The sequence below is a fragment of the Rissa tridactyla genome, chromosome 5 (genome assembly GCF_028500815.1).
Source record: "Rissa tridactyla isolate bRisTri1 chromosome 5, bRisTri1.patW.cur.20221130, whole genome shotgun sequence".
In the NCBI taxonomy this organism is placed as follows: Eukaryota; Metazoa; Chordata; class Aves; order Charadriiformes; family Laridae; genus Rissa; species Rissa tridactyla.
The window spans coordinates 10,037,339-10,064,522 of NC_071470.1; the positions used below are offsets into that span (position 1 = coordinate 10,037,339).

A 27,184-nucleotide genomic window follows, 5' to 3' on the forward strand; every position below is an offset into this window, starting at 1 on the left:
GTTTTATTTAACTACTTGTACTTATTTCTTAAACGCTTCTTTGTGTTTGGTTTTTTGTTTGTTTGTATTTTTGGTTGTTGTTGTTGTTTTCAGTAAAATAAATAGTATTTATTAAAACATGTAAATGTACTTTGGAGATGCCTGATCACTGAATTGGGAAGCTTTCATGCAAAATAAGATGTATTTTTTTTAAAAAACCAGAGATGGTGATGTCTCTGAAATAGGGCTACAGATGGAGATTAGATTTGCGCTTTCAGACCATTTGAAACTGTATTTGTGGTTGGCAGACCTTGTTAGAGATACAAGTATCCTAAATCGAATGTGACAACTGATTAATTGATTTTTTTGGGCACATTTTTCCCTCCTATTCTTCTTCTTGCCTCCTTGTCTTCATTGCTTTCTTGTTTTTCTGGAAATAAGTAGGAGGTTTTTGTCCAAATGACAACAGTGATCAGAACAATTATGTGACTGAGAAGGGATGGAGTGGGCAAGCTGTGTTTAGGAGCTTAAGGATCCTCCTGCCAGTAATATGTATTGAGACTGATCTTGTGCTTGCCCAACTTAATTATATTATTATTTAATTATTAGGGAATTCTAAATATCCCTGCATCAGAAAGACATTTTTGCTCTTACCTGGAGGTTTTTGCATCAAACTCGGACAGTGTGGAGACTTGCATTTTTTTGCAAATGTAAGCTATACTTTCAGCTAGCATACTTTTAAAATTCTAGTTTAAGATAGTATGTATTGAAAGAAAAAACTAAACACCTTTTGCAACACTGTGAAAATTTTGTAAAGTGTTTTAACACTTGATAATGTATGTAGTTTGCAAAAAGCAACAAGTCATTAGTTATAAGCTCAAAAGAAATGCCTACAAGGAACAGTTTTTTAAGTAGTGTAGAATGGCGAGTTACCCACAGTAACACCATTATAGTCATGCTTTGAGAGATACTTCTCTCAGTTTGGAACTTATATGAAGAAGATTGAAATCCATAGGTTATAAGCCAATTAACCTCAGAAATATTGATTCGAATGTGCTTTTTGTTTAAAACTACTAATCAAATACGAAAACTGAGTTTTATACTGGTTAAAACCACAATAGGTCTAAAGAGCTCCCTTGTGAATCCATCTATTCATAATATTATCCCCTTGAATCATGAACACACTGTGAATATCTACAAAACTTTTATTTTGTGTTGAAGCATTGCTACTAGAGGCTTCCGAAATTTTATCATAATTGTGCTTCCCACATATTTCAAACACACGTGTATATATAATTATATTTTACTAAAATGCGCTGTCTAGCACAGAAACTGAAACAGCACACAAACAGGTCAAAAGTCAATTGCCAGCGTGTTAAAAGTACACTATTGATTGTAGAGAATGATAATAGAACAATATTGAATATTGATTTTAAGTTCAGGCATCTCTTCACCAGTCAGTAAAAGCATGCTCTGTCACTCTTGCAGAAGAAACGGCTGTCTTTTCTTACCCTAATTTTTTTTTTCCTAATTGTCATAAATAAGCTCCCTGGTATGCTGCTTTTATTATTTTATTTTTTTTTTCCTCCCGCACCTTTCTTTTTCTTTTTCTTCAGTGTTGTTACTTTTATAGCGTACATAACTCGTTTTCTGGCACAGTAATTGAAAACAGCGAAAGTGTATTTTACTTTTTTTATATTGCGGAGTGTGGAAAATACAGAGCGGAGGGTTTCTCTGTGGGTGATGCTATAGGCTAAGCAAGTCATGGTTTCTTTTCTACACAAGAAGCGCTTATTTTTTTTCCATCTCTCATTTGGACTGGCAAGGAGTGCATAAATAGTGTAAAAGGATTGCATCCTTGTACAATGTCTGGCCATTTAATTTTGGTCTCCTAATTGTCCTTCCTGCTGCATGTTGCCCGAATTCACAACTTGGATGACTAAGTGAAATCTGCCTTTTGTGCAGGACTCTACATTGCCTTGTTGCTTTCAGTATTAACTGAGTTTGCGTGTATATTTAAACATATATCCTCAATACTCATGCACATCTTTATTTTTTTTCCACTGGTTTTGAAATAAGTTTTTTAGAAAAGGGTGGAGTCAGGACATAAAGATCTTTGTTTAGCTGAAATAATGATACGTTGGAGGACTTGATTCCTCTGTCTATTCCAAATCGTCAGAAGCCTTTAGTGTCTTTCAGTTCTTTTCCATTGCAAGCCTCTATCACCGGTCTTGAGTGAATAATATGATAAATGATTCAAATGATCAAACAGTACAGTGAATAAAGTTGCAGCAGGAAAACTTCACTGACAAAACTAAAGCAAACATGAATAGATTTGTGCAGATAGTAATTGAATAATCTGCCTCATCGTGAAGAGAGTAGAAAGGAAAATTGCTGCTCAAAAAGGAAATTTCTTAGATAAGAATATGTTGTCTTTATCTTTACACAGAACTGGGTTTCCAAGGAGTCAGATAATCGGAGTGTGCTGCTATACCTGACCTAGAAATTTAAACCGCAGTATTAAGTTCATCCACTCTCTGGGCCAGAGGCCTCACTTCTGGTTGTATCCATGACGGATTGCCTTGAAAACATTTTCCACAGATCTCATAAGGTGATGTCCCAGGAACTTGACTTTTGAGGGAAGAGCGACTCGCTCCCTATAGCCTGAATGCAGGAGACACAAAGCAGGGGTGAAAGTTACCTGCTAGCCAATTTTGTCAGTGTTTCAGAAAGTAGAGTATTTTGGTGGTATTTTCTAATAAGGTAAAGTAGAACTTTATTTCATTTTCTTTTGGCAATAGATACTTGGTAATTGAAGCTAATTGTAATTAAAGAATGCAGTGAACGTCTCCTTTAAGGATAGGTATTTTAAAACTTTTTTTTTCTTTTTAACTTCTATCCGTATTAAATCAGACCAGTTAGCCTTTCTCAGGAACAATACTGCTCATCATTAAATGGATATAAGCTTAAATTGCACTACTTCACGTTCTCCTATAATAATACAGACAATGAAGAGCCCAGAAGAAAAATCTTTGTATTCACTGAGTGAAATATCTTCCTGTACAGAGGGCTCAGGGAAAAACCTAGCAGTTTCATTTTTTCGGTCTGTCTGAAATTTAAGAGCCTGTATGATAAAATGAGATGCTTCTTACATAAACAAGATGATCAATCTAAGCTCTCTGAGGGAAACGTATTATGAATGATGGCGGTTACTCTGCTTTTTTTTTTTTTTTTGTCTGCTACATTGATTTATGCACTATAAATGTTTGATTTCAGTCTAGATATATGGAAATGGGACTAGTGTAACATCGTACGCATAGATTTTTATTTAATTTAGCAGGCCATGACATCACTACAATTTTGGGTTGAAATATTAACTGACTGCAAAAGCTAGGCATATTGTTCTAAACCAAAGCAGTAAGCCTCGCCCTGGACTTAAAAAAAAAAAAAAAAAAAAATCAATTTTTGATATCTTTAGATCTTGTAAGCAAATTAATTGCCAAAAGGCCTTATAATTCCAAACAGGGATGATTACCCACTCTCTTCCAGTGTTTCGAATAAATAAATAAAAACTCTTACCTAGTCACAGCGTCCTGAAGAGGTGGGCATTATTTTCCAGTCTCGTTCTATGTATTATAAGTTTACCCATGAACAGCACAATATTGCCTTTCTGATAATGAATGGCATTGTACGCTCGGGGGAAAAACAATACTTTGGATCTGACATTTCTCTTTGCCACGCGTGCATTTGTAGTACTTGTTGTCAGTATTTTATTAACGTTTTCCCAAGATGGCTTAGTGACAAAGAAGGAAGTCACTGATAGTTGAACACAGGCTTGGTGCAGGAACGTGGAAGAGGCTGGAGTTGGCTGAAGAGCTCGTGCCTGGTTACAGGGGTAGAGGTTCAGCTGGGAAGAAGTCTGCAGTCTTTGGGCAAAGCTCAAAGCAAGCTTTACATCCTCTAAAGGAGGTTCATCAGACAGCCTGGCAAGTAGCTGTGCGATGCTTCACTACTGCAGTAGCAGTTGCCAGTGCTGAGCACGTAAGGTGAAGCCCAGCCCTTCTAGAGAATTTAGAAACAGGGTATGGTTATCACTGTATGTCCGTTAGGTAGCATCTGTGTGCAGAAATTGAGTGATTGACTCTTAATACTCACTTTAGAAGCCAAAGATAATTCGCGTCTATCTTTTTTTTTTTTTTTTTTTTTGGTCAATCCAGTTTTTTTTTCTTCTTTTTTCCTTTTCTTTGTGAGGTATCAGAAATGTAGTATTTGAAGTTCTGTCTTCTGAGGTGTAGAAATAGTGTTACCCTCCTCTACAATATCATACTTTGGAATACGAGTTCTGAAAGTGATTACTGTTCTTGTCTGTGCCAGACTTTCTTGGCTCCTCTTACCTTTTTTCCTGTTTACCACCGGCCTCCCTTTTCCTGGTCCTTTGATGATCTCTCAAATTGTTTTTCCCACTTAACAACTGACTTTTTATTCTCAGTTTATTTCTGAGAACCAGCTTGCATTTTGAAATAAAAAATTGCCGTATGATTATTTTAGCATTCATAATACTAGGATTTTTAAAGTTCTGTGAACACAATTTCTTTATCTTCACTGGCATTCGTGTGAATAAATGATGCTATGTATCCATTCTCTAAAGTTTTGAATGAAAATATTAAGTAAAAAGAGACTCCCAATTGCTGCATCCAATCAAGTAATTCATTAATCAGTCCAGCAAAATATCCTTACATGATGTCATAGCTAATCCACTGGAAATTAATTTTGCAAAACATTTATAAGCACTAGTGTAAATGTTTTATGAAACCATGTTTGCATATTGTTCTTAGTTCTATGTTAATTTTTAGGTTGTTATTTTCCATTTTGCATTTCATTAGAAAGTCAATTATTCTTTGAAACAGAGTTGAAACAGATACGTGAAGTGTTTACATTTTACCTGTTTTTCCTCGGTTAATAAATACTTTCTGGAAGGATCCTGATTTGTTGACCAACGTTTCTGCTAAGCAACCTCCCCTAAATTAATCAAGGATTCAGTTGTTGCTGCCTACTTTCCTAAGCCCGCTTCACTGTTCTTCATCAAAAGCTCTGTATGTATGTTAGCTAACTCCCATAATTCCCTGACGTGGATGTTTCCTATGCTTGATTGGTACGTATTCAGCCTCTCTAACTGTTCTTTAACCTGACTTAATAGGAACTATTTTTCATGATCTCTCCTGGGTTTCAAGTTGGAAACAAAAACAAAATCAGGAATTCAGAATCATAGTGGTACCGCGTTAATTCCTCATTTTGGAGGCTTACTGTTGCGGGAGATTGCTCAATAGGCTGATGTTCACCAAACAGATTCCTGTCTCCAACCATGTATTTATGCCACGCATCAAAAAAAATCACAACAAAATAAAATCAAGGCTTCAAGAAAATATTCTCTCATTGATTAGTGAGTGAGATTTCGCTTGCCAGCTTCTTTCTATATTTATATAGTACTAACCCTTAAAATTATCAGTTCTAAATTTTAAAAGCACAGTCTGCCTGCTGCGTAAAAGCTATGTCTGATAAGTATTAGTAGTTAACTATTGTACAAAGGACGGCGATTTTCGCAGCATCAGCGAAGTTGTACGATTAGAGTAATGCTTCTGCATGTTCCAGATTCCTCTTTGTTAACTGCTGTCTTCAGGTTGGGAAATTAAATTAGTTTATTAAGAACTTTGATATTACAGAACACTATAGTGCATATTTAAAATTTTTGGACTGTTTTTCATAGTTATCAGTGTACATTCCAGTAATGCGTTATTAGGGGCAAGTTTTTTATTTCTGTCTTTCTACAAGATAATGGAATGTCTTAAAGTTTGTTATTGAATATTATACTTTTTTTTTTTTAATTGTGTTAGAAAAGCCACAATTGAAGAGATGTGACTTTTAAGTTTTGCAGTGTGGTATGGTTTGTTGATAGCCTCCAGTAGTTTTTGCAATTAGATAGCGAGGATGCTGATTCTCTAGTTGCATGTAATCCTGCTTGACAAAAGCTGATTATGTCTCCAGCAAATTAGTCCTTTTGAGTCTGAATGCTAGAAGAAGTAAATAAAGACCAAAACGGCTTTTAAGAGTGATCACGGGTTACTTGAAGAGATGGGAGGCTGAGAAAAGAAAGCAATTTCAGCAGCCATTTTAGAAATTAAGCAGGAGGAGATTGTTTGCCGAAACAATGCTGCTTTAAGTCATGTTGCATGGGACTCAGACCACAGGCCATGAATTAGAAATGACGGTCATAATCCAACAGTAAATTATAGGGTCACCGAATACTGTAATGAGATTTCTCACGTTAAGTCCCTGATACTTTACAGACTTCATAAAGAAGACAGATTTTTGTATTTCTGTAGCTCCCGAGTACCTTTTCAGGTTTCCAAGAAGGCAGTTCTCTTAACGACACAGATAAACGCGGGCTGGATGCGTGGCATTTGTCACTTGTCAAACATCCTATTCGGTTAATCTGAACAAATGTACGGTGGAGACTCAGTCTGTTTTATTAAGTCTCTGTGCTGCGGATATCACGTAGTGTGTGATGTAGTCTGTCGCATGGTACATACAGACTTAGGAAGACATAAAGATTCATTTATTCACACTGTAAAATAATTACCCACTGCTTGTTCCAGTAGAAAAATGCTGTTTATGTGTGGCTCGCTTGAGGAATTAGGTATCTGCAACTGGTGTTGCCTATAAAATTCTTGAACTGAATCTATGCCAAAGAAAAAGATGCCTTGCTCTGAAGGCGAAGTCACAGTTTTGGAGAGGCAGGACAAGGAGTGAGATATTTAATTTCTAAGAGGACTCTGATCAGACACCCTAAAAATTTCAGATTACTAAGGAAGCTGGGACAAGAAAATAATTACAAGCATTTGTTATTTCCATTGTGTTTGTGTATTACGTTGTTGAAAGGAATGGCGAGCTTTGGAAGCCTAAAAATGCTAGGTTCCCTGTTGCTTTAGGGGGAGAGCTTGACAGGGATGTTGGGAGTGGAAGGGATGGCTAGTGTTAGGACAATGATCAGGTAATTTCCTATAAAGGGATAACTGCCTCGATAACTGCCTCAATAAAGTGCTGAAGTTAGCGACGAATTAGCTTTCCATAGAACTGGAGTTTGCTGTGGAATGGCCCTAGCGCCTTCGGTCAAGATCCTAAGTTGTTAATGTCTGGAAGCAGGAAGTCTTCAAAGGCTGCATCACCAGAAGCTGTCATAAAGAGGAGGTAATGGACCGAGAAATAGGATGCATCCACCAAAAATGAGTGTTGCTGAGGAAAAATGCATCCATGCAGTAGGAATTTTCTTAAGTGTTAGAGGCTCTATTTTCAAACTTTAATACCAACTATCAGTAAGTCTGTTGATCAGAAATATAAAATCTAGGACTACTTTGTAGAGAATATTCCTTTTCAGAAATACAATACAGAGAAAGAATTTTAAAATGCTGAATTGGATTTTTGGAAACTTGGCCTTTATATATCATTAATCACTGCAAGTAAGAGAGGAACTATTCTGAAAGTTTCTGTTCAGAAGGCTTGATTCACTGATATAAACGTGAGTGAAGCATAGGAAGTTGATCAAATGGGAGATTCTTTTCTGGTTCCGCCATACTTTGAAAATCTTGTCTCTGCTACACTTACAAAGTTTATCGTTCATGTTGAGATGCTGGTGAGAGTCTTCATGAATGACTGTTAATTACTGGTGAGTTTACGCTAGCCAAATTAACTGTGAAGAATAACATGCATTCTTTATTAATCTGACAGACTTTATCTAAAGGAAACTGTGGAGGCTTTTGCTTATTGATAATACAAATGCAATAAACTCCCCCTCCCCTTTTTCTTTTGTTGTTGTGTTGCTCAGGATTTTTGCTGACTCGGCAAGTTTCATGAATTTCCTACGTTATGCTCAGTAAGAGTTGCTTCTTGCTTTTTTGACAGTCACAGCCAGTTTCTAGGTTATGCAAAGGTGTTTTCTGCTGATGCGCTAGCTGCCTTCCCAAAATACACAGAGAATTAGCTTACTTTTGCTAGTTTTAACAGTGAATGTTTGGATTCTCTCCCAGATCTTTGTTTACTGCAAAGTTTGTTGCTTCTTGAGCCGTAGTTCTCTCCCTTCTCATTTTTTCTGTGTTTCCCTTATTTTCTTGCCATACATTCCTCCTTTGCATACTGATTGGATCGTGCCAGTCTTCCTCACAGCTCATTTAGTAGGCTTTTCACCCTTGTCCATGGATATCTAATTAGTTATAAATTTCATTCTAAATCACTTGCAGGGCTAGAATGGACTTCTGCTTATTGTTCTGTCTTTTTCTAGCTGTCTCTACACTAGCATCTTCAAAATCTTTGTTCTCCAGTCTTTTTGTTCGTCCAGATCATTAAGGAGTTTGTCTCTCTTTGCTTTACCCAATCTCCCTTGAATATCCTGTTCACAAGAATCATACTGGGTATTGACATCTGAGTACACAGTATCCAACAAATCAAGTGCTCCATGTTTGTCAGTTTTCCATGTTGCTGACCCTAGCTTCTTGCAGAGACCGGCAGCTGCACGCTCTCCATTCATAAAGCTGGCTCAGTGTAGTTCCAGGGAAGAGCGGTTATTTTTTCTTCCATTCCTTCAACAGTGCTTACAAGTATCTTAGAAGATAAAATGGTGTAGGCACTGGGTTTTCCTTCAATCTCTTCTTAGTATAAAAAGAAGCATTTCTTTCTTTTCATCAAGCTATATTGATTTTTTTTTTCTTTTCAGAGCAAGGAGAACACATTATATGTAGGGTGAGTCTCATTTAATTTTCATTACTCATTTGAGGGAAGTCAGGAAAAACCTCCACCTTCATTAGACTATCAAAGGATTTTAGCCTGTTTCCCTCCAGTAAAGAACTGAAGGTGATTTTATGCAGTAAAGATGAGATATAGATGACCACCTGAATCTCTCCAGATTTCCCACAGTGCTTGAAAGGGTCGGAGATTTTTACCCCGGAAATTATTTAAGTGCAGTTCTGTTGTTTCTGCCAACATGATGTTGGCACCATCTTTTTGATTGCCAGAAAAAAAGAAAAGGAAAAAGCTTAGCTCAGTACTGCCAACTTAGCTAGTTAATGTTTTAACGTGCCCGGCAGAAGTGTGACATTTAATCATTACATATTACATGTTGTTATTATTAGCAAGTTCTTGGACCCCTCTTTATTAAAGAAACAGCTCTTGTGTGGTTGAGCTTACATCTTCCGTGCTTTGTATCCTGCTAAAGCTGAACAGGTTGCCTGTTAGGGAATGAATATGCTCCTGCATGCGCTTTCTAGAAGGAAAAAATGCAAACAAAAATGGAATGGAGAAAGTGAAAATGTGGAGATAATTCTAAGAACAAAATAAAGCATGGGCTTCTGGTTTTGATGGAAAAAAATTTCCAAGGTGAAAATTTTACCAAGGTGATTTAGGAGTTTAGATCTCCTTTTGCAAAGGAATGTTATGCCTTTAATACCGTCAAACTCATTTAAAATAGGTTTTGAAAATATTGTCCAAATGTTTTTCACCCTGGGATCTTTAGTCATTTAGGAGCTTTCAAACATACCTATTATGTTTCTTTCCATATTACCAACTAAAATCTGAAAAGAAAGTCAAAGTTCTTTTGCTTTTTAAAACATGTAACTGAATTGTTTATTTATTAAAGTTCTAAAAGTGTGGCAAACAATAATTCCAAATGTCATGTCAGAAAAAAGCAGACTTTACTCCTCTGTTGGATTTGTAATGGGTTTTTTTTCAGATCATTGAAGAAGATGATTCTGAAGGTTACTCTCATTTTAAAGGTTTACAACTTGCACTTCGTGTTCAGAATCTGTTGGTATGGGATTTTTTGTGTGAGATGTCATTGGTCATGTTGGTGCTGGAAAGATGAGAAGACTTTTATTACAGTATTAGAACACCATAGTTGTTGTTTATACAGAGGCAGGCACAGGTACAGGCCATCACTGTGAAACCACGTTGATAAATTATGAGACTGCTAATCACAGTGAACAGTGAAATCCATTAGTAGCAAGGAAGACGAGGGAGCTTAACGTAAAGGAGGAAATGCTGGAGACAAAAATTAGGAACTTGCTTCTAGATAGCATATTAAGTTAAAAACATGTAAACTTAAGCAAAGGAGCTGTAATTTCATTTTAGATTCCTGATGTCTGCACAAACAACTCGGGTCTTCTCTGCTGCGTTATGGTATCATCTGAAATACATGATCAAATTATAGATTAATAACTGAAATCCCTGTTTGTTTTCTGTTTGTTTCTCCAACCATTTCCATCAATGCAATTTCATTAAAATACTCTCTGAGAATTTTCAGTGTTGGGTTGTTGATGAGGATTATCTTGCCACAATGGTGGTAATCAAACTGTTAAAATTTATCCCATGGTAAAATGCACCTGTTTTTATAATTTTAAAATTTTGTTCTTTTAGATTGGAGCAGGACCCCATGTTGGTAGATGCTATAAAATTTTTTTTGTATATGTATTTTTTTAACCTAATTCTGGCAATGTGATCTATCTTCTTCTATTAAGATAAATTCTGCTATTTTCTGGTTGTACTCTTATCAGGCAGGCGGGTGAAATACAGCTAATATTTTTAGAGCTGTGGATAGCAGTAAGATTTGCTCCATGCTTATGTTCTAAGACCAAGACTTTTGTTTGCATATTTATATCATTATAATTACTATCGGTTAAGAAATCTTCTGTAAGGAGAGGGAATCTGATTCATATCGAATATGAGGACATCAAATTCACATTAAGTTTAAACTGTTGAATTAAAAGCTCATTGTCACTTTGAGACATGGTGTTGCCGGTTTACATCACAGAAGCAGCTCAACGAGTACAAGCCAAATTCAAAATGTAATCATTGTCTTTTTAAGGCATACTCATGTTCTTCATATCATAGCACTTAATCAGTGCGGCTCGTTCTTTCCCCTTTAATATCTGGTCCATGCATTTTTAATTTGAATTAACAGAGATGTACATCTTAGGCCAGAAGAGCCTTGTGGCTTTCAGATCTACATGCATTTGTTTCCCAGCCATACAGCAGAATTGCACTACACGTATGCAAATAAGAGGAAAAGGAATAGTACTTAAAAGCTTGTTCTTCCTCTTTCTAGTAATCCATTATTTGGTTCACGTTTCCCATCTCTTTCCTGCACTTTCATTGTGGACTACGTGATTACCCCACCGCATGAATGTTAGACTTCAACCTGTAGGTAGGAATGAACTAGTTAAAGAAGACGTTTGCTTTCATAATTCAAGTGTTCATTCCACTTGTTTCTTCCAGTCCAGCGTAGTTTGCTTCCCTTGCTGAATCTGCTACTCTCTAGAACTTCTTTCTTCACTCTTGAAGTTTACACTTTTCGATGCCACCATCCACTAGAACTGAGTTAACCAAATGTATCGCTCACAGAGGAAAGCTAGTGCCAGTTTGTGTGAAGCTACTGAAATATTGGTCCTGCCATCTTCTGTTGATGGGCTTGCCAGGTTTTCTCCTGATGGAATATCCTGAACAAAGAAATTCTCCATCTTTTCTTCTCAGTGACCTTAAGAGAGGGAGCTGAGCAGAAGCTGTGACGCGCTGGTGACAGTGCTTGTGGGCATGCCCGCCTTATCGAGATATGTAGAGCGACAGGAATGAAGGCCCACCAGGATTAAAAGTGGTGGGTTTTAAACTGAAATCTAATTATTTACTATAGTTTTCCTGATTTTGTTGCTATTTTAATAGACTTTCAGAATTTCTTCAGGAAGACAAATCTGATCTGTTTTATCTAGTAGTAGGGGTGTTTGAGAGAAAGTCCAGAGAGCTGTAACAGGTTCCAGGGCTGTACGCTGCTGTATCTTTCAGCAGTCTACTCGTCATCTACTCATCTCCACAGGTATCTGCTTTTCTCTAAGGCAACTTAGCTATACTGAACCTTGTGTTGCTGCTACTGGGCTGCTTCTGCGATCCCACCTAGCTTAATTAAGGTTATTCTTACCATATACTACGTTGTCAGTGTCGCTAGATAGACCACCTGAAAAGTTATTCTAAAACACAGCATGCAAGTTTAGATGATTATAAAGCTAAATAAAGTGAAGTCATGAGTAAGCTTTTGAAACTAAAGCTACTTTAAAAAAATACGCTGAAAGTATACTGGAATTGTTCTGGTTCTTGAAAATGTAACTTTAAAAGCATATTGCTGGGAAAAATCATCTCCTGGGACATATTTGAATCCAGCTTCCTGAAGAACTCAGTTTAGCACACTTCAAGTCACAGACTAGTGGGAAAAATATGATTCTATTCATTACATGATTATTTATTCTTGTTAACATGCTGTGAACTTCATTGTGCAGTGAACGTTACAATTAAATATGTTAAACACAGAACAGCCATAAATGTTCTCGCTAAGTAATAATGGTAATAGTATCAGCTCACTGGTAGCCATTTTTGTGAAGTGATAATTTTATTGGAGAACAATATTCAAGATGCAAACATTTATTGTCCTTTTATAGACAATTGTTCCGATAACTATTTTGTGAGTACTGGCATCACAGGGAGAAAATTGTGTACCTCAGCTGCTGTCCTGCCTGTGGCTGTAATGAAGTCTCTGTAGTAATCTAATTGTATTGACTTAGCAAAAAAATGGAATTCTAATTGACAACATAAAGCTAAGCAAATTGTCAGTAAAGACATGCTGACTTAAGCCTTGTTGACACTGAGTCAAAACTGTTCTTTGTGGTCAAGAAGAAAAAAGTGATTCTTCTAAATTATTGAACTTCAAAACACATAAATTATGTAATCAACTGACTTTATGTACAGCTTGATGGTGAAGTTATTTGCGTGATCTTTCCTTTAGTTTTTCAGGGGTGCAGAGGGGTTTCCAGTTGTGTTGCTTAAGAAACATGATTTTGGAGTTTTGAGTACAGTTGCACCTCTGTGTCTGAAAGTGACCAGGGCAAAAATCCATGGCTGAACCAAAAAGGCATCAAACCCTCAGTTTCGAATCTTGAAGTCCCTCAGATTTGACACCTCTTCCTGGCAGAAGGATTTGGGTCTCCCTATGTGGCCAATCTGGATGTAAGTTTTTCAAGGCGCAGCTTGAAGACGGAACGAGTGGAGCCTCCCCTGAATCGTATTTCACTGTCATGTGGTAATGTGGCCTAGCCATAGCCAATATAAAATATGGAGCATAATTTTTTTCCAAATTACTGGTCCCTAAAGCTTGACCGAGGGCCTGCTTAACGTAAGTACTTTCTACTCAGTAATTGGTACGTGAAAAAATTAATTTTAAGATTAAGTGCGTTTTAAAAATAAGTGATTGTGTCTGTACCCCGGCTGGAAGTATATTTCAATAGAAGATAGGATACGAGCTGGCAATGTGCCCTTGCCACAAAGACGACAAATGGTATCCTGGGCTGCATCAGGAGGAGCTTTTCCAGCAAGTTAAGGAATGTGATCCTTCCCCTCTAGTCAACACTGGTGAGGCCACACCTGGAGTGCTGTGTCCCCTTCTGGGCAAAGACAGACATGCCCATACTGGAGAGAATCCAGTGAAGGGCCGTGAAAATGATTATGGGACTGGAGCACCTCTCCTGTGAAGAAAGGCTGAGAGAGCTGGGACTGTTTAGCCTGGAGAGAGAAGGTTCAGGGGATCTTATCTCTATGTACAGGTACCTGAAGGGAAGGTGCAAAGAGGATGCAGATAGACTCTTTTCAGCGGTGCCTGATGACAGCACAGGAGTCAATAAGCACAAACTGAAACACAGGACGTTCGTCTGAACATCAGGAAATACTTTTTTAGTGTGAGGGGAACTGAGCTCTGGCACGGGTTGCTCAGAGAGGTTGTGGAGTCTCCATCCTTGGAGATATTCAAAAGCCATCCGGACATGATCTGAACACGCTTTTATCATATCTGGCCAACAATTTGTGGCGCAATGACCATGTATACCAGTCAGGTCCTGACGTGCTTTTGGCTGCCTTTGGAAAGGCTTGAGTGGCTAATACCATAAGGAGAAGACTTTGTAAGTCTCATGTGTAGCCCAGACAAAGCTGTTTGTGAAGGAAGCTACTCTTTCCCTCCAATATTTAATTCTCTAAGAATGTAGCCCTACTGTCTTGTCAGTCGGTTCACAGTAGTTAATATGATTCCAGCTAACTCAATATGACACCATCTTTTTCTATTATTTTTAGAAATCGATTATAGAGTACCAAACCCTTGCAGAAGAGACGAAACAATTTAGCTGCTTCAACGTGTGCTGGGATTGACAGCAAGAGCTTTGTATATAGCTCTTTGGATTTTCTTAGAGAGATTCTAAAATGCCATCCTTTTATTCATAAGGCCTTTTCAAGAGATACAAGTCACTCGCTTGCCATCTTCCCATTTATTGTTGTAATGAGCTACTCTTTTCGTCCCAACTCTTGATTTTAGTGTCAAGATTGGGGTGTAATATACTACCTATTTGTTTATTTGCCATATAAGAAACGTTATGGTTCTTAGAGTGCTTCCTGCTCTGTGTGATACGTTTTTCACTAGGTGTGGTAAACTTCCAGCTGAAGTCTATAAAGAAAACAGTAAAATAATATTTCAGATGTAAGATTAATTGATGTCACACGCTGCATAGAGTGGAAGCAAAATGAGTGATCTGCTGTAATGTCATCCAAAGAGAGAGGTGTCCACAGCATGAGCTGCTGGCCAGAGATCGTGTTACTGTCAGGGCGAGTGGAGAGAGCCAGCTGCTTCTGGTAAATCATCTATATGATGTCCTCAGCTATGGCTAGTTATGAGCAGATGGCATTTTGATTTTGATTTTTTTTTTTTTTACTCTAAATGCTAATGTGAAGAATTTTCCTTGTTACCTACAGTTTTTCTTCTATTTCTTCACCTCTGCAGCTCATCTGATTGCTAATATGTTCCTGACCAACCTAAATTATGATTGGGGCTAAGCACTGTCATACTATATTTTTGTATTTTAAAACTCCTTTATGTTTTTCATTCTGTCTATGAATTAAGAAAATAATGTACAGAGAATTAATCAGTAATGAAAATTTCTAGAAGCCGTGTATTGTGCCAAGCTACGCTTACGATACCTGAGGTAACAAAAGTCATATTGGGTTTTTTGCTTATCTGTTTCATGATGTGAGTTTGTTTGAAACAAAACAGTTTCTGATTTGTATCTGTCAAATTGGATGTTGATTTCTTAGGTTTTTTGAGTATAACTAAGTATTTGCTGTGATAATACCTTGTCAGACTTGAAAATTGATTGTAGCTTTAAGTAAATATTTTCCATTTATAATATAACAATTATCAAATTGTTCCCAGACGTATACTTCTACTACCATTAAGGTTATTTTCTTACGTAGGTCCTGATACCTATGTCGGTAATTCTTGTTAATAAGAAATATCACCAAAAAATTGAAGTCTCCAAAGAACAGTCATGGAAAGAAGTAATGCTTTTATTTTTTGTTTCATACATAAATATAGCAAATAAAATAGTTGTGTTGAAGTTCTAGAAGCTAATATTCTAAAAAATGTTGGAAGTTCTTAAAAAAGAATAAAATTAAAGTTTTTCTGTCCCCCCCCCCCCCCCCCCAAGGTGTGGGTGAATATCTGATGCTATCCATCTCCACTTTATTGGGAGTTTTTTTTCAAATGGATAAATTTCAATGAATTGACATGCTTTCAATAAAAGCACTCTTCATCGAAAATTTCAAACCACTTTTAATCACTGTATTGATGTTTCAAACGTACTCGGTTTGGTTTTTCTCTTCTACACCCTTGGGAATGCAGGCAGGCTTTATTAAACACTTTAAGAAATAGATCTGTTACGGAATACTATTTTTTTTTCTCTAAGGTAGGAGTATGAAAGCTTGGTTAATAGCAAGGACTGTCAAGTGAAAGGTATTAACTGGAGCTAGCAGAAAATCTGGGTAAGATTAGAGAGCGCTGTGGGTCTCTAAGCAATCTGAGTTACAGCATTTGCTGCAGGGATTGTGTAACTCTTGAGACCTTCAACTTGAGCTTCTCAGAAAGCTAAAAAGAAATTGAGAGAGAACACGAACTAGAAAAACTTTTGACCAGTTCTCATTGTAATGCCCTCAAACTTCTACTGCCTCTGGAACAGAAAAGACCCTGAAAACAATGCCAAATGGAAGGCAGCGGAAGGAGTCACTTAAGTGATTCAGTTCGTCGCTTTTTCACCAGTTTGCGTGTTGTCTGTGGAGAAGTTTCTTTCCCTCTCTCCCTGAGCTTCCATTCCTCGTATGTACGATGATGCTGACACAGATCTTGTTTGTTGTAAAGAGCTTTGCTCTCTTGAGACTTAGATTTGGGATAGGAAAAACACAGGAGTTCCACCCTTAATTACAAAGGAAGAATGCTTGTTTTAGATCTGAAAATTGTAGTTATCCTGGCAAATCACTTATGAAGTTTCTTTCTTCCCTCCTACCTTCCCCCATCCCCACTGAGATACCATTTTTTTATTTGACTGCCTGATTTTCCAACACACAGAAGCTACGTCGACCTGTGTAAAAGCCCTCTCTTAACTTCTGTTTCTGTTAAGTATAACCGTACCCTTCTGTGGTCATCTTCTTAAAGATGTTTTTTAAAGCATTTTGTGCCTTGATCGAAGGTATTGCACCCGGTTTAACCTTCCACCTGTTGATCCAGAACTAAAATTCCTATTTTGTCTTCAAAATACACAAAATAATTTAATTTTCTTTTCAGAAAATCACTAATCTGGAAGTCAAATTGCCTGCCCAGATGTTAACAGCAAACATTGGATTGTTTTTCCTGTTTGGCTAACCATTTGTAAATAAGAATAACGATCCTTTTATTTCATTCTTTAGTTTTGAATCTGATTCTTCTTTTGTAGCACTTAGAAAAGAGCCGTTAGCCATTAAGACAAATTTATATTTGTCTAGAGAATTATTTGGAAGGCATAATCATGTTCTAAATGGTTTTTGTTAACACTTAAGTAGATTGCTTCCCTATCTTCAGGGATTATACCAGCAATCTCACCCTCTAGATTTTAGCTCCTTTGCTCATGGTCTTCTCTTTTGCTTTTCTGCTTTGAAAATTTACCTCTGTAAGAGATTTTCCTAAAGACTGAAATACATTTTCTATTTTCAACGTTTATCTGCTTCATTCTTTAATTACTATTGTAAGTCTAAGATATCTGTTCTAATAGTACATTAAGGCCCTAAAATATCAATAGTTTAGAGGTCATTGGTTTGATTGTGATCTAGATTCTATGCTGTGTGCTTCCTCACATTCACCTGTGCCCAGTGAATATGCACAATCATATGGGTTATGGTACTGAAAAGGCTCAAAAAGCGTAGAGGTAGCCAAAAATGAAAATTAAAAATGGCAAAATATAATTCAGGTAGAATTGTGATGTGACTAGGTTGCAGCGCTATAATAGTTTCCGTTGTTTTGGAAAATAGTGTTCAATTGTTTATGATACTTGTTCAGTGCAGGGTGAGAAATGTTTTTATTTCTTTGTAGTTATTGAGTAATTTGTCCCATGTTACTTTGGATTTGAATTAGAAATCTCATTTATTATCAGAGCACGTGAGGTATTTTTAATGTCTTTAGCTTGTGGCTCTGGGTTCTTATGACTAGATGATCTTTAAGGTTCGTTCTAACCTGAACCATTCTGTGATTCTCTGGCTTAGTGTATACGTGCATGTGTGCATTGTGGAGTTTACCAGTTTAAGATGACAGCGTTGAAATCTGTCAAAGAGTTAATGGAGCACTTCTGTAATGTAATTATTTTTGGTTTGAGACCCTCAAACGTCCTACTGCCAGAAACCTAGATAAACTTTCAAAGCATAGTTCTTGTCTCATCTTGACTCGCTGTCACCAGTCATTTCATTTTTGTAAGACCTGAGTAATGGAATCACATTAAGCTTATACCACAGTCAGTTTTTTTTAAATGTCCATTTAATAATAATTCCTCATCAATAAGACCTGTCGGTTGCCTAGTTTGGAATGTATATTTTTATAATGCATTTTGAAAGTTGAATAGGATGAAATAGTACTTCAGTCACCAAAAGTTTGTGTGTATATATTTCTATGATCTGCATGTATTCATTCATAAATACCTGCGCGTGTGGATTTTTATATGTATATAAAGTACATGTGCACTGTATCAATCAGAATTATGGGCAAAACCAGATCATTTCAGGTGGGACCAGTTTTTTTGAAAGATATTCTGTCATATTTTATGGTTTAGCAAGGCTCACGCAAGTCACTTTAAAAAAAAAAATATTTTAGTAACTTACTTGTCCTTCTAGTGTTCTGGAAGAGATCTCACAGCAGTTCCAAATAAATGTGTAGAAACTCGTTATAAGGAGGAAGATGAATAACCCTTTTGTGCGTTGAGTTTCTGAATTCATAAAGAATTCAGGCACAGCTGGGATGAATTCTGCAGGATGCAACAGATGGTCTTGAGATCTTAAGGGCTTAAGCCTGGTGACACTTTGCTCGGGGAGGAGTGAGAAATGTTGTTGAGGGAAGTTCTGTTTGTAAAGATTCACTACATAAAATAACATGCTAAACGTTACGTTTAATCGAAATTATGGGCAAAGAGAAGCAATTCTGATTGGAAAGAATAAAATGACAAAATGCCTATTTACTAGATTATTTAAAACATGCTTTAAAAATTTATTATTTATGTTTTGGCTTATTTCGGCTATATGTGTGTTGTAATATGGGTGTGTATTGTATGACTTGTGGCTGTAATCATTCACAGTGAGTTAATTTATTCCATGAATACCTTGTTCACTAACAAGTGCATGGTTAAACCTCAGGAGTTTTGATTTGGATAAATATCTAGCAATACAGATGTTTATGTAAACATTTTTGAGCTTTCTTTTTTAAAAATCTCATGAAATCAACATTTGTTTGATCCTTCTAATGGTTTTAATCTGTTTCTTATTTCTAATTGAATCAAATTGCCATTTTTGTGCATTTTTTACTTTATTTCAGTGAAAAGAAAGGCAGCTTTTAAGTATAAACCTGATCATTCTACGTGGTTTATAAGTTTGTTGGGGTTTTATTTGTTTTATTTGTTTGCTTAGGGTATTTCTTTGTTTTGGGTTTTGGTCCTCCTGAGCACAAAGCCTATTAAACCAATCTTTTTAACGGGTGTGTTTTAGGAAGAACTTTTACATAAAAAGAATGAAATTGCTTTAATTTCATTTTTAAGTCATGGAGAAAAGTTAATGCCTTCCAGTCTAAAGGCAGTTTGACGGCTGAATATGAATATAAATATCCGTAAAAGAAAGTTACGGATGTAAAAAATGTTAAATGGTTTCTTCTTAAATGCTATGAACACTTTCTGCTGTAAGGAAGAATTAATGATAACTTCTTTAAGTGGTTTGCAAACAGTTACTGCTTGTTTGTATGCTAGAAAAACTGAAACTGGTTCAGGAAAACAACAGATGATGGTAGTATCCATATCTCATAAAGGGCAAAATTGAAACTTTGAAGGGCTTTCGTGTTTATTTTTGTTACAATGTCATGCTTTTGTGTAAAATATGGGTGTATATTTAATGACATAAATTATAATTTAATTTACTCAGTATAATAAAAGAGTAATAACTTCATTTTTGACTGATGCATTTCTAGAAAAATAGATGTTTCTTCTCTCTGTGTGGAAGAGTGTACTGGTTTTAGCTGAGATAAAGGTAATTTTCTTCATAGTAACTTGTCGCCAAAACCAGTACGAAAAAGGTTACAAGACTTTTTTCTCCAAAAACAAATTTTCCTGAATACCCTCTTAAAGGGCAATAAAACAGTCTTCAGAAATAGAATGTAAGATACATACATGGATTACATTATTTTTTTTTTACAGTTTCTTGCTGATAAATTTGAAATGCAAATCCAATTTGGAATAGCAAACCAAAGGTTTACTTTAAATACATGAAAACGACCAAATTCTTACTAAATGCCCAGTAAAAATAACATTGATGTGGTTTTTCCTGAATGAATGCGTTCCTTCTGTGTCCATAGAAACTGTTTTTCTATATATGCTCAGATAATCTTTGTGTAATGAGATCTGTTAAAAAGAGACCTCTCGTGCTTACTTATACTTACATCTTTCTTTTCCAGATGACACGAGAGCAGTATATATTAGCAACACAACAGAACAGCCTTCCAAGGACCGAACATCCTCAGTTCTACCCAGTAGGGATTTATGGATGGCGAAAGAGGTGCTTATACTTCTTTGTCCTTCTGCTGTTGGTTACCATGATTGTTAACTTAGCAATGACAATATGGATTTTGAAGGTTATGAATTTCACAGTGGTAAGTATCACAGTGACCTTATGTACCCTGTTTCTTGAAGTAATAACTTGTAGTTTTAGTTCTCTTTCCTTTATCGTGTTATATACAAATCTTATAATTTTGGATTAAAAATCGTATCTCCTTCTTTGAGTGTTACTTCAGATATTTATACTTTTTGTGTATATTCTGCAGTGAGGTGACCTGTGTCCTATCTATTCAGAGATTTTTGGTTACTCATATCTGCTGAAAATATATCTGGATCTTAGATATGTTTTTTGTTTGTTTGCCCAATGAGAAGCATCATGGTGACTACCCCAAGAATTTCCTGGTTCCTTGTCACCACTGAGTAATCAGTAAGAGTTTCCTATGCCTTCTCTGTAGGTATCTCTCTTAGGAGGAAACTGGGTTGGTTGGGTCAACTTAGGGTGGCTTTTTTAGTTTATGTTGTTCTTAGTATTTTTTTTTTTTTGAGTTTACTGACCTTTTGAACTCTCTTTCACCTAAACTTAGAGTAGCTGTTTGATGTTGGTCGGAGTGGGTAGGTGGGTATAAAGCCATGGGCTTTTATGACTCGGCCTCCATCTGGAATCTTTAATAGCAGCAGAGTGTTACCACTTCTGTATTTCAGATGTACACCTGAAAGAAATTCTGCGTTTAGTTGAAGGTGTGTCATCTGCCCAGCTGTTCCCAAAGCTTTGTTTGGATAAAGGTGGTAGGAGCGCTCACTAGTTGGCAGTGGAGTAGTCTTGTTTTTTACATCAAATGAAAGGATAGAATGCTCCACAATTCAAAATAGTAGTGCTTCTGCTAGGATCAGTGTAGTCTCTCTCTGGATTTTGACCCTCATAAACCAGATTTTGATGTAGCTAGTAATACCTAATTGTCATAGAACCTGGGGTCATAGAACATTTCTATTCTCCATTAGTTTATTGGAACTGAAAAACTAGCACTAAACATACATCTTAAATTGTACTGTAGCTGCTAATGCTTTGTAATGTATAGGGTTCTCTGAGATTGTTGCCTGGTGGGACGTGTTGTGCAAATACGTTGCTACTCTGAGTTGCCACTAGTGGATGAATATGTTGGATTCACGTTTTGACAACAGTATGACTTTAATATTCATGTACTGAAGAGTTTGTTAGAAGTTTGAGGAGTTTTTTTGTTTTGGGTTTTTTGGTGGGTTTTTTTTGTATGTTTCTGTGGTTTTGTTTTTTTTTTTTCTTGCTTGCAAAACAGGACATCTGCATTGCTATTTGTTTTAGAAGCATATTTAGGCATACCTGTTGACTTCAGTAAAATGGTCTGCTGTTATTCCAGAGGACAGTTAATCATTCAAATAGGTTAACAACATTTCTTCACAAGCATGATTTTTTTTCTGTGCAGAAGATTGCATTCCAATAAAATATGTGAAGCTACTGCTTCCATACCTGGGCAATGTTTGACCTTCCACGCTATAAACTACTGTAGCACTATCCAGTTTAAAACTCTTAGAGTTTGAACATGCAATCTTTTTAAAACAAAATCAAAAAAGACATTTTGAAATATTTTTCTTTCCTGTATGCCGAAGCTTTGGTAGATAGTTAAACGTTTATGGTGACGCAGTAAATCAGTGCAAGAATCTACTGCAGGAAACAACTGGATTGTTTCAGTGGTTCTGTTTACTACTTCCAGACCTTGAAATTGAATTCAAGACCGTGAATTCAAGACCTTGCTGCAGTAGCTTGAGACATGTAGGTATCTGAAATAATTATGCAAACGCTGCCTTAAAAATTTCACAAAAATAGTGTTTGAAGTGTTATGCGCTTCATTTACAAACCTGTTATTTCATTATTACAGTTCAGAAATCACAAAGCTTATGTGCATCTTTAATAATCCTGAATTTGTTGTAAATACAGACAAATGGTATGCCACCGACTAGTGTGAGTTAATCTTTAACCCCCCTGTTGCAGAATTAAAATTAATTTTGTGTATTCATATTTACCATAGTGATATATACCAGTAAGTGATTTGGAAAACAAAGGTGGAACATGTCACTCCTCTTTCATATGAAACTCCTCCCAAAATATTGCATATGCTTGGGGAACACTATTCATTTTGGAATATCATATACCCCTTAACTACCTCAGGAATGAAAATTCCTACTTAACACTTTGCCTTGAACAATATGGAAAAATTACTGTTTCCAAAGGATTTTGTACTTTAAAAGTATAATGGAAGCATTTTGTTTAATGATCATATCATCACCAGATCGTTCTTGCTCAAATTTATATGTAGCATGTCCCTGTTGACATAAATTTATTAACTTTTATTCTTTAAATGGCAAAATATCTGATGCTTTTGTTTAATGAAATATACTGCTTCAGGACTGATTTGGTTTTGTTTTCCAACTCTTCTGTAAATTTATGAATGATCCGTGGTTAAACCCTTGCAGCAAACAGAATCCATAGGCATAAAACTGTGGTTTACGACCTGAAATTTTATATGTTAAAGTGCACACATTTGTTTTACAAAGAGACTGTTAAAAAAATATAGTAGCTAAATGACAAGACAGTAGGTTATTTAGCATTACAAAGCTACATGTAATAGCTGTAGGCATATCATATAACTTAAAGCTGAAGGAATTAAAAAAAGTCTGTCAGTGTTTGCTTCTGGTTTTATAAGCACTGGTACTTTGGTTCATGTTCTAATCCGTTTTGTTTAAAGATACACTGAAGAATAACAGTTTTCTTCTGCAGATTCATGGCATGGTAGGCTTCTATTTGGACTAGGTAGTATTCACAGTAGAGTCTCTCGATGGGTTCAAAAATGGTTTGCTGGAAGACTGTCATATAAAAAGTTCAGTAAAATCTTCACACTTGTGTCTATACATGAACCTTTAAGCACCAGTGGGAAATTTGCATTTCAAGTCTGAAGGAGTCGCATTCTTAGCGACAGACATCTGAGAGTGAAATAATTAGGATATGAAGCTAAGCTTCATGTATTTCAAGAACGCAATGGCTTTGACATATACACCTATTTATTCCATGTGCATGTATATATGCATATGGAATGTTTAGTTTATATCTAAATAGATATAAACTAAGAAATTGTATATCTGGACAGTGACAGGAAATCGGAAGTACAGAAAATACTTTCGTTAAACTAGTTTAAAGAGTTTTTGCACAAAAGGGGAATCTGGCCATGATAAAATAATTTTTGAAATTGAACTGCTTTGACATTTTGACATTGTTTTAAATTATTTGCTGTTTTAGCCTAAGCCAATGTTGATCTTATAAAAACAATAGTAATTGCACCACTTCAGGGGGTCATGAAGAGTCAGGGCATGGGTTTGTCATTGCTGGTTGACAATTTCAGCAATGTTAATTTGTATTAGCTCTTCACTTTCTATTTTTAACTGTACAGCTGCAACCGCTGACCAATCAGCGCAATAAAAGCCTTTGAGTTCCGTTTATGTATTCTTCAGTTGGAAAAGTTTTCTGAATATACCGACCTTGCATATATAGAAGTTGCATTCTGAACCCGAGCTAGTAATCCCAAGCCCTTTTTGTGCAGAGAGAGGAAAATTGGATCTCCCATTCATCTCATAGTAAGGCAGGCAACTGAAGTGAATTAGCCTTAAGGCATGGATGTTGAATAGCTCATCAAAGAAGTAGTTAAAAAGGAAACATGGTTTATGTGGAATTGTGTAAAAACATAGGACAGGCGAGTTCTGCAAGTCTCCTTTTGTCAGATTAAGTTATTTATCTGGGAAACTTAGAGAAACTTTTGGGTAAATCATCTCTTCTTCCAGTGTATTATGTAAGAAAAAAAACTTGAAAGGTAAATACAAGTTATAAATAACTTCCCTGTTATAATATCTATCAGTTAGAGGAGCAAAACTGAAGGTAATTGGTATCTGTGTAGCAAAAGGAATATTAGACCAAGGACTCGAGATCATAATTTTTTTTGTCGTAGTCATTTTTTGAAAGATATTCCCCCCACTGGTAGCTTAGTGTTACTGTCCTTTAACATCTAGCTGTGATCTGTTAACTCACTGTTCCATCTTGAGTTCAGAAGGATACATGTGAAGGCATGTAAGAACTTTTGGACAAAGAAGTCCTTAAACATTTCCACGGGTAGATGCGTGTAGCTGTAACACACCGTACTCTCCTGGGTTTGCATGGAAAGTAGTCATTCAGGAGTAGGCTATATTAGAGGAAGATCTGACCTTGAACAAAATGCTCTGCAAATAACTTAGCCCTGAAATAGTCTCTGGTCTGAACTCGTCATTGGGATAAAACTCGTCGTTGTTTTGCGTGCAGCAAGTGGATCTACTCTGTGCTGAGTAGTAATGTTGAAATAATTTGACAGCCTTTACCGATATATTGCCCACTAACAGAACCATTGTAATCTCTGAATCACATGCTTGAACTTCATATTTCATCTATTGTATTAAATGCTTTCCTGAAAAGAAAACAACTGCTGCCTTCAAGATTAACTCAACTTTCCTCATGTCTCCTAGGCCTGATCTTCAAAGGGCACATGCAAAACATCTTGGAAAACTAAAGCCAGGAACTAAAATCTGTAGCTTTTGTCGATATCAAAATAATAGGCTTAGGAGACTTGAGTTATATGGAACATTTATAATTTCCTTTCCTTGCCCTAACCTTGCCATGGTCCACAGGCTACCGCATGGAAAAGTCCGTCTTTCACTTTCCCTCAGGATGTGATTACCTCTCCTTTAGTCTAGGTTAGAGGTGTTGTCTAATGAAGCTCAAAGCTCTTAGTTACTTTTTTTCTGTCTATGCGATTGGTATACTAGGTGTTGAGGGGACACTCAAGTCATAACTTGGTGATATAATGACAGAGTAAAGTATGGATATGTTGTGTATTTATAACATTCTGGTCATTTCACTTATGTAATATATATGCATTTTAAGGGATAGCAAGGAAAGAAATATTTTTTACTGTGCCTGCGTTCTTCTTGTCATGTATTTTATGGTCCATAGCACAGGTAGTTAGCTTACGTTTCTTCAAATATTTAATCACTTGTATATTATTCGCTGGTATATTTTTTTTTTATCTTGTATAGTTTTTAAGTTTTTCTAACCTCATTGGAACTATAATTTTGTATAATTATTCTTTGTGTAATTTATATGAATTGAGTATATTCACAGTCCGTCAATCTGATTACTTTGTAGAAGAGATTTATCTTACATTTTTGTCACTAAAAACCCACCAATGTAGAAATATGCAACTGGAAGTTTTCTGCAGGTTATTTCAAATTACAGTTTTAAAAAAGAAATTGAAAATATTCCTCTTACTGCTGTGAAGTGAAATTGTGAAGTGGCCATGGGGCAATCAGCATAGAAACCGAAGTCCCCCTCTTGGTGGGGGAGTCGTTTAATATCACTGCATTTGTACATCTTCTAACAAGTACACGATTGACACTGATATTGGCATTTACTTGATATTACATTATTCTGTTGCTTATTACATTACATTGAATTTTGGAGTTTAATGAAGCTGAAAAACTTGTAATGGTAGGAAGAATGCCAGTGTGAACCCCTTTAGTTCTCGGGATCTCTTTTGGGCTGGCCTGTGACTCAGCCACATATCCTAGGAATTATTAGCACCAAATTCTTTTACTGGTTTTGGTTGTACATCTGGTTCTATGTGTCTCCGTATTCTGCTTTCCCATTAGGAGTCAATGCATGGAAAGACTTATTTTGTTACCCCTCTAACAATACAGTTGCCCAATTGAGGATTTTTTCTTTTGCTGTAGTTATTTGCAGCGTTGAAGTCAGGTTTTACTGCTGATGGCATGATGTTTTCTGTATTGATGCATGTTAAACTCCCCTTGCCATGGGAATTACTTTTAAGATCAGGAATGAGACAACTTTATCATCTTGGTTGTGACAATTATTTCTCAAAGGAACGTGAACTTTAGTTTAGCTTCAGACACAAGGAGGGCATAAACAGCAGTTTGAATTTCCTGGCTGGAATTCACATTTCATGCGCACTACTGAACATACTGCGGTTGCTGGCTGCCGAGCTTCAACTTCATGTTGTTCGGACAGCAGGTAGTTTGCAAGGTGGTTGAGTGTCTGGCAGAAGATACATGCGCCAGCCAAGCATGATTTCTTTTTATCGGCCAGCATATATATTAACGCAGATATACGTAACCGTTAACTCCTCGCTTTTTGCATCTTTATAGATTGTCCCTATATTCCTTTAAGCGTTTGGCTTTTAGAGTTAGAATCTTTCAGATCTGCAAAAATCTGAGTCTGAATTACAGTATTTTATTAACATTACTTATAGACGCCAGTAAACACAAGTATATTTTCTTGGGGTTTTGTTGCTGTGCAAGAATGGGTTTAACTTTCTATGTTGTTGGAATATGCACAAACACGCTCCTGATCTTAATATCCAATATGGAAAAATAATTATAGCATTTCTTTAAAAGTACAATTTGTCCGTTGAAGGTATAATTTGATACTTAAGGTTATAGTGGTACAGAACTAAAGCAGCTGTGTTCAATGCTTTTATCTAGACTTACAGCAAACTGTCTTGGCATACTGTAGAGTAAGAAAATAATTTCTTTGCAAAACTGTAGTGTAATACTCATTATCGTTTCTCAACAAGCATGACAGTGATATGAGCTGTCAGGTTTCTAAGATTCTTTGACCATCCAGATCCCTTTATTTGATATTCAAAACAGTATTTGTTCTGTTATCAGTTCAGTTGGTTCTGCTGATCTATGTGATCAAGATAGTATTTGCCCACGTCAATTAATGCAATTTCAAGTAGAACTAAGGAATAGCTCTTTTCCGTTCTTTAGCTATTTTTTTTGTTGAGAAATGTCCAACTCGTAGTAGATTGGCATTTCGAATTTCTGAAGTTTTGTAATGGCTGTACTTATCTCTA

The 27,184-nt window shown here is 36.2% G+C and overlaps 1 protein-coding gene across 3 annotated transcripts in view; it reads left to right on the forward strand.

The window, feature by feature from the left end:
* SGCZ (sarcoglycan zeta) overlaps positions 1-27,184 on the forward strand; it is a 486,118-nt gene that overhangs the window by 240,315 nt on the left and 218,619 nt on the right. For all 3 annotated transcript variants that reach the window (XM_054203217.1, XM_054203218.1, XM_054203219.1), the window contains one exon: positions 20,105-20,299. In XM_054203217.1, coding sequence (XP_054059192.1) covers positions 20,105-20,299 — 195 coding nt within the window. The remainder of the gene's footprint in view (positions 1-20,104; positions 20,300-27,184) is intronic.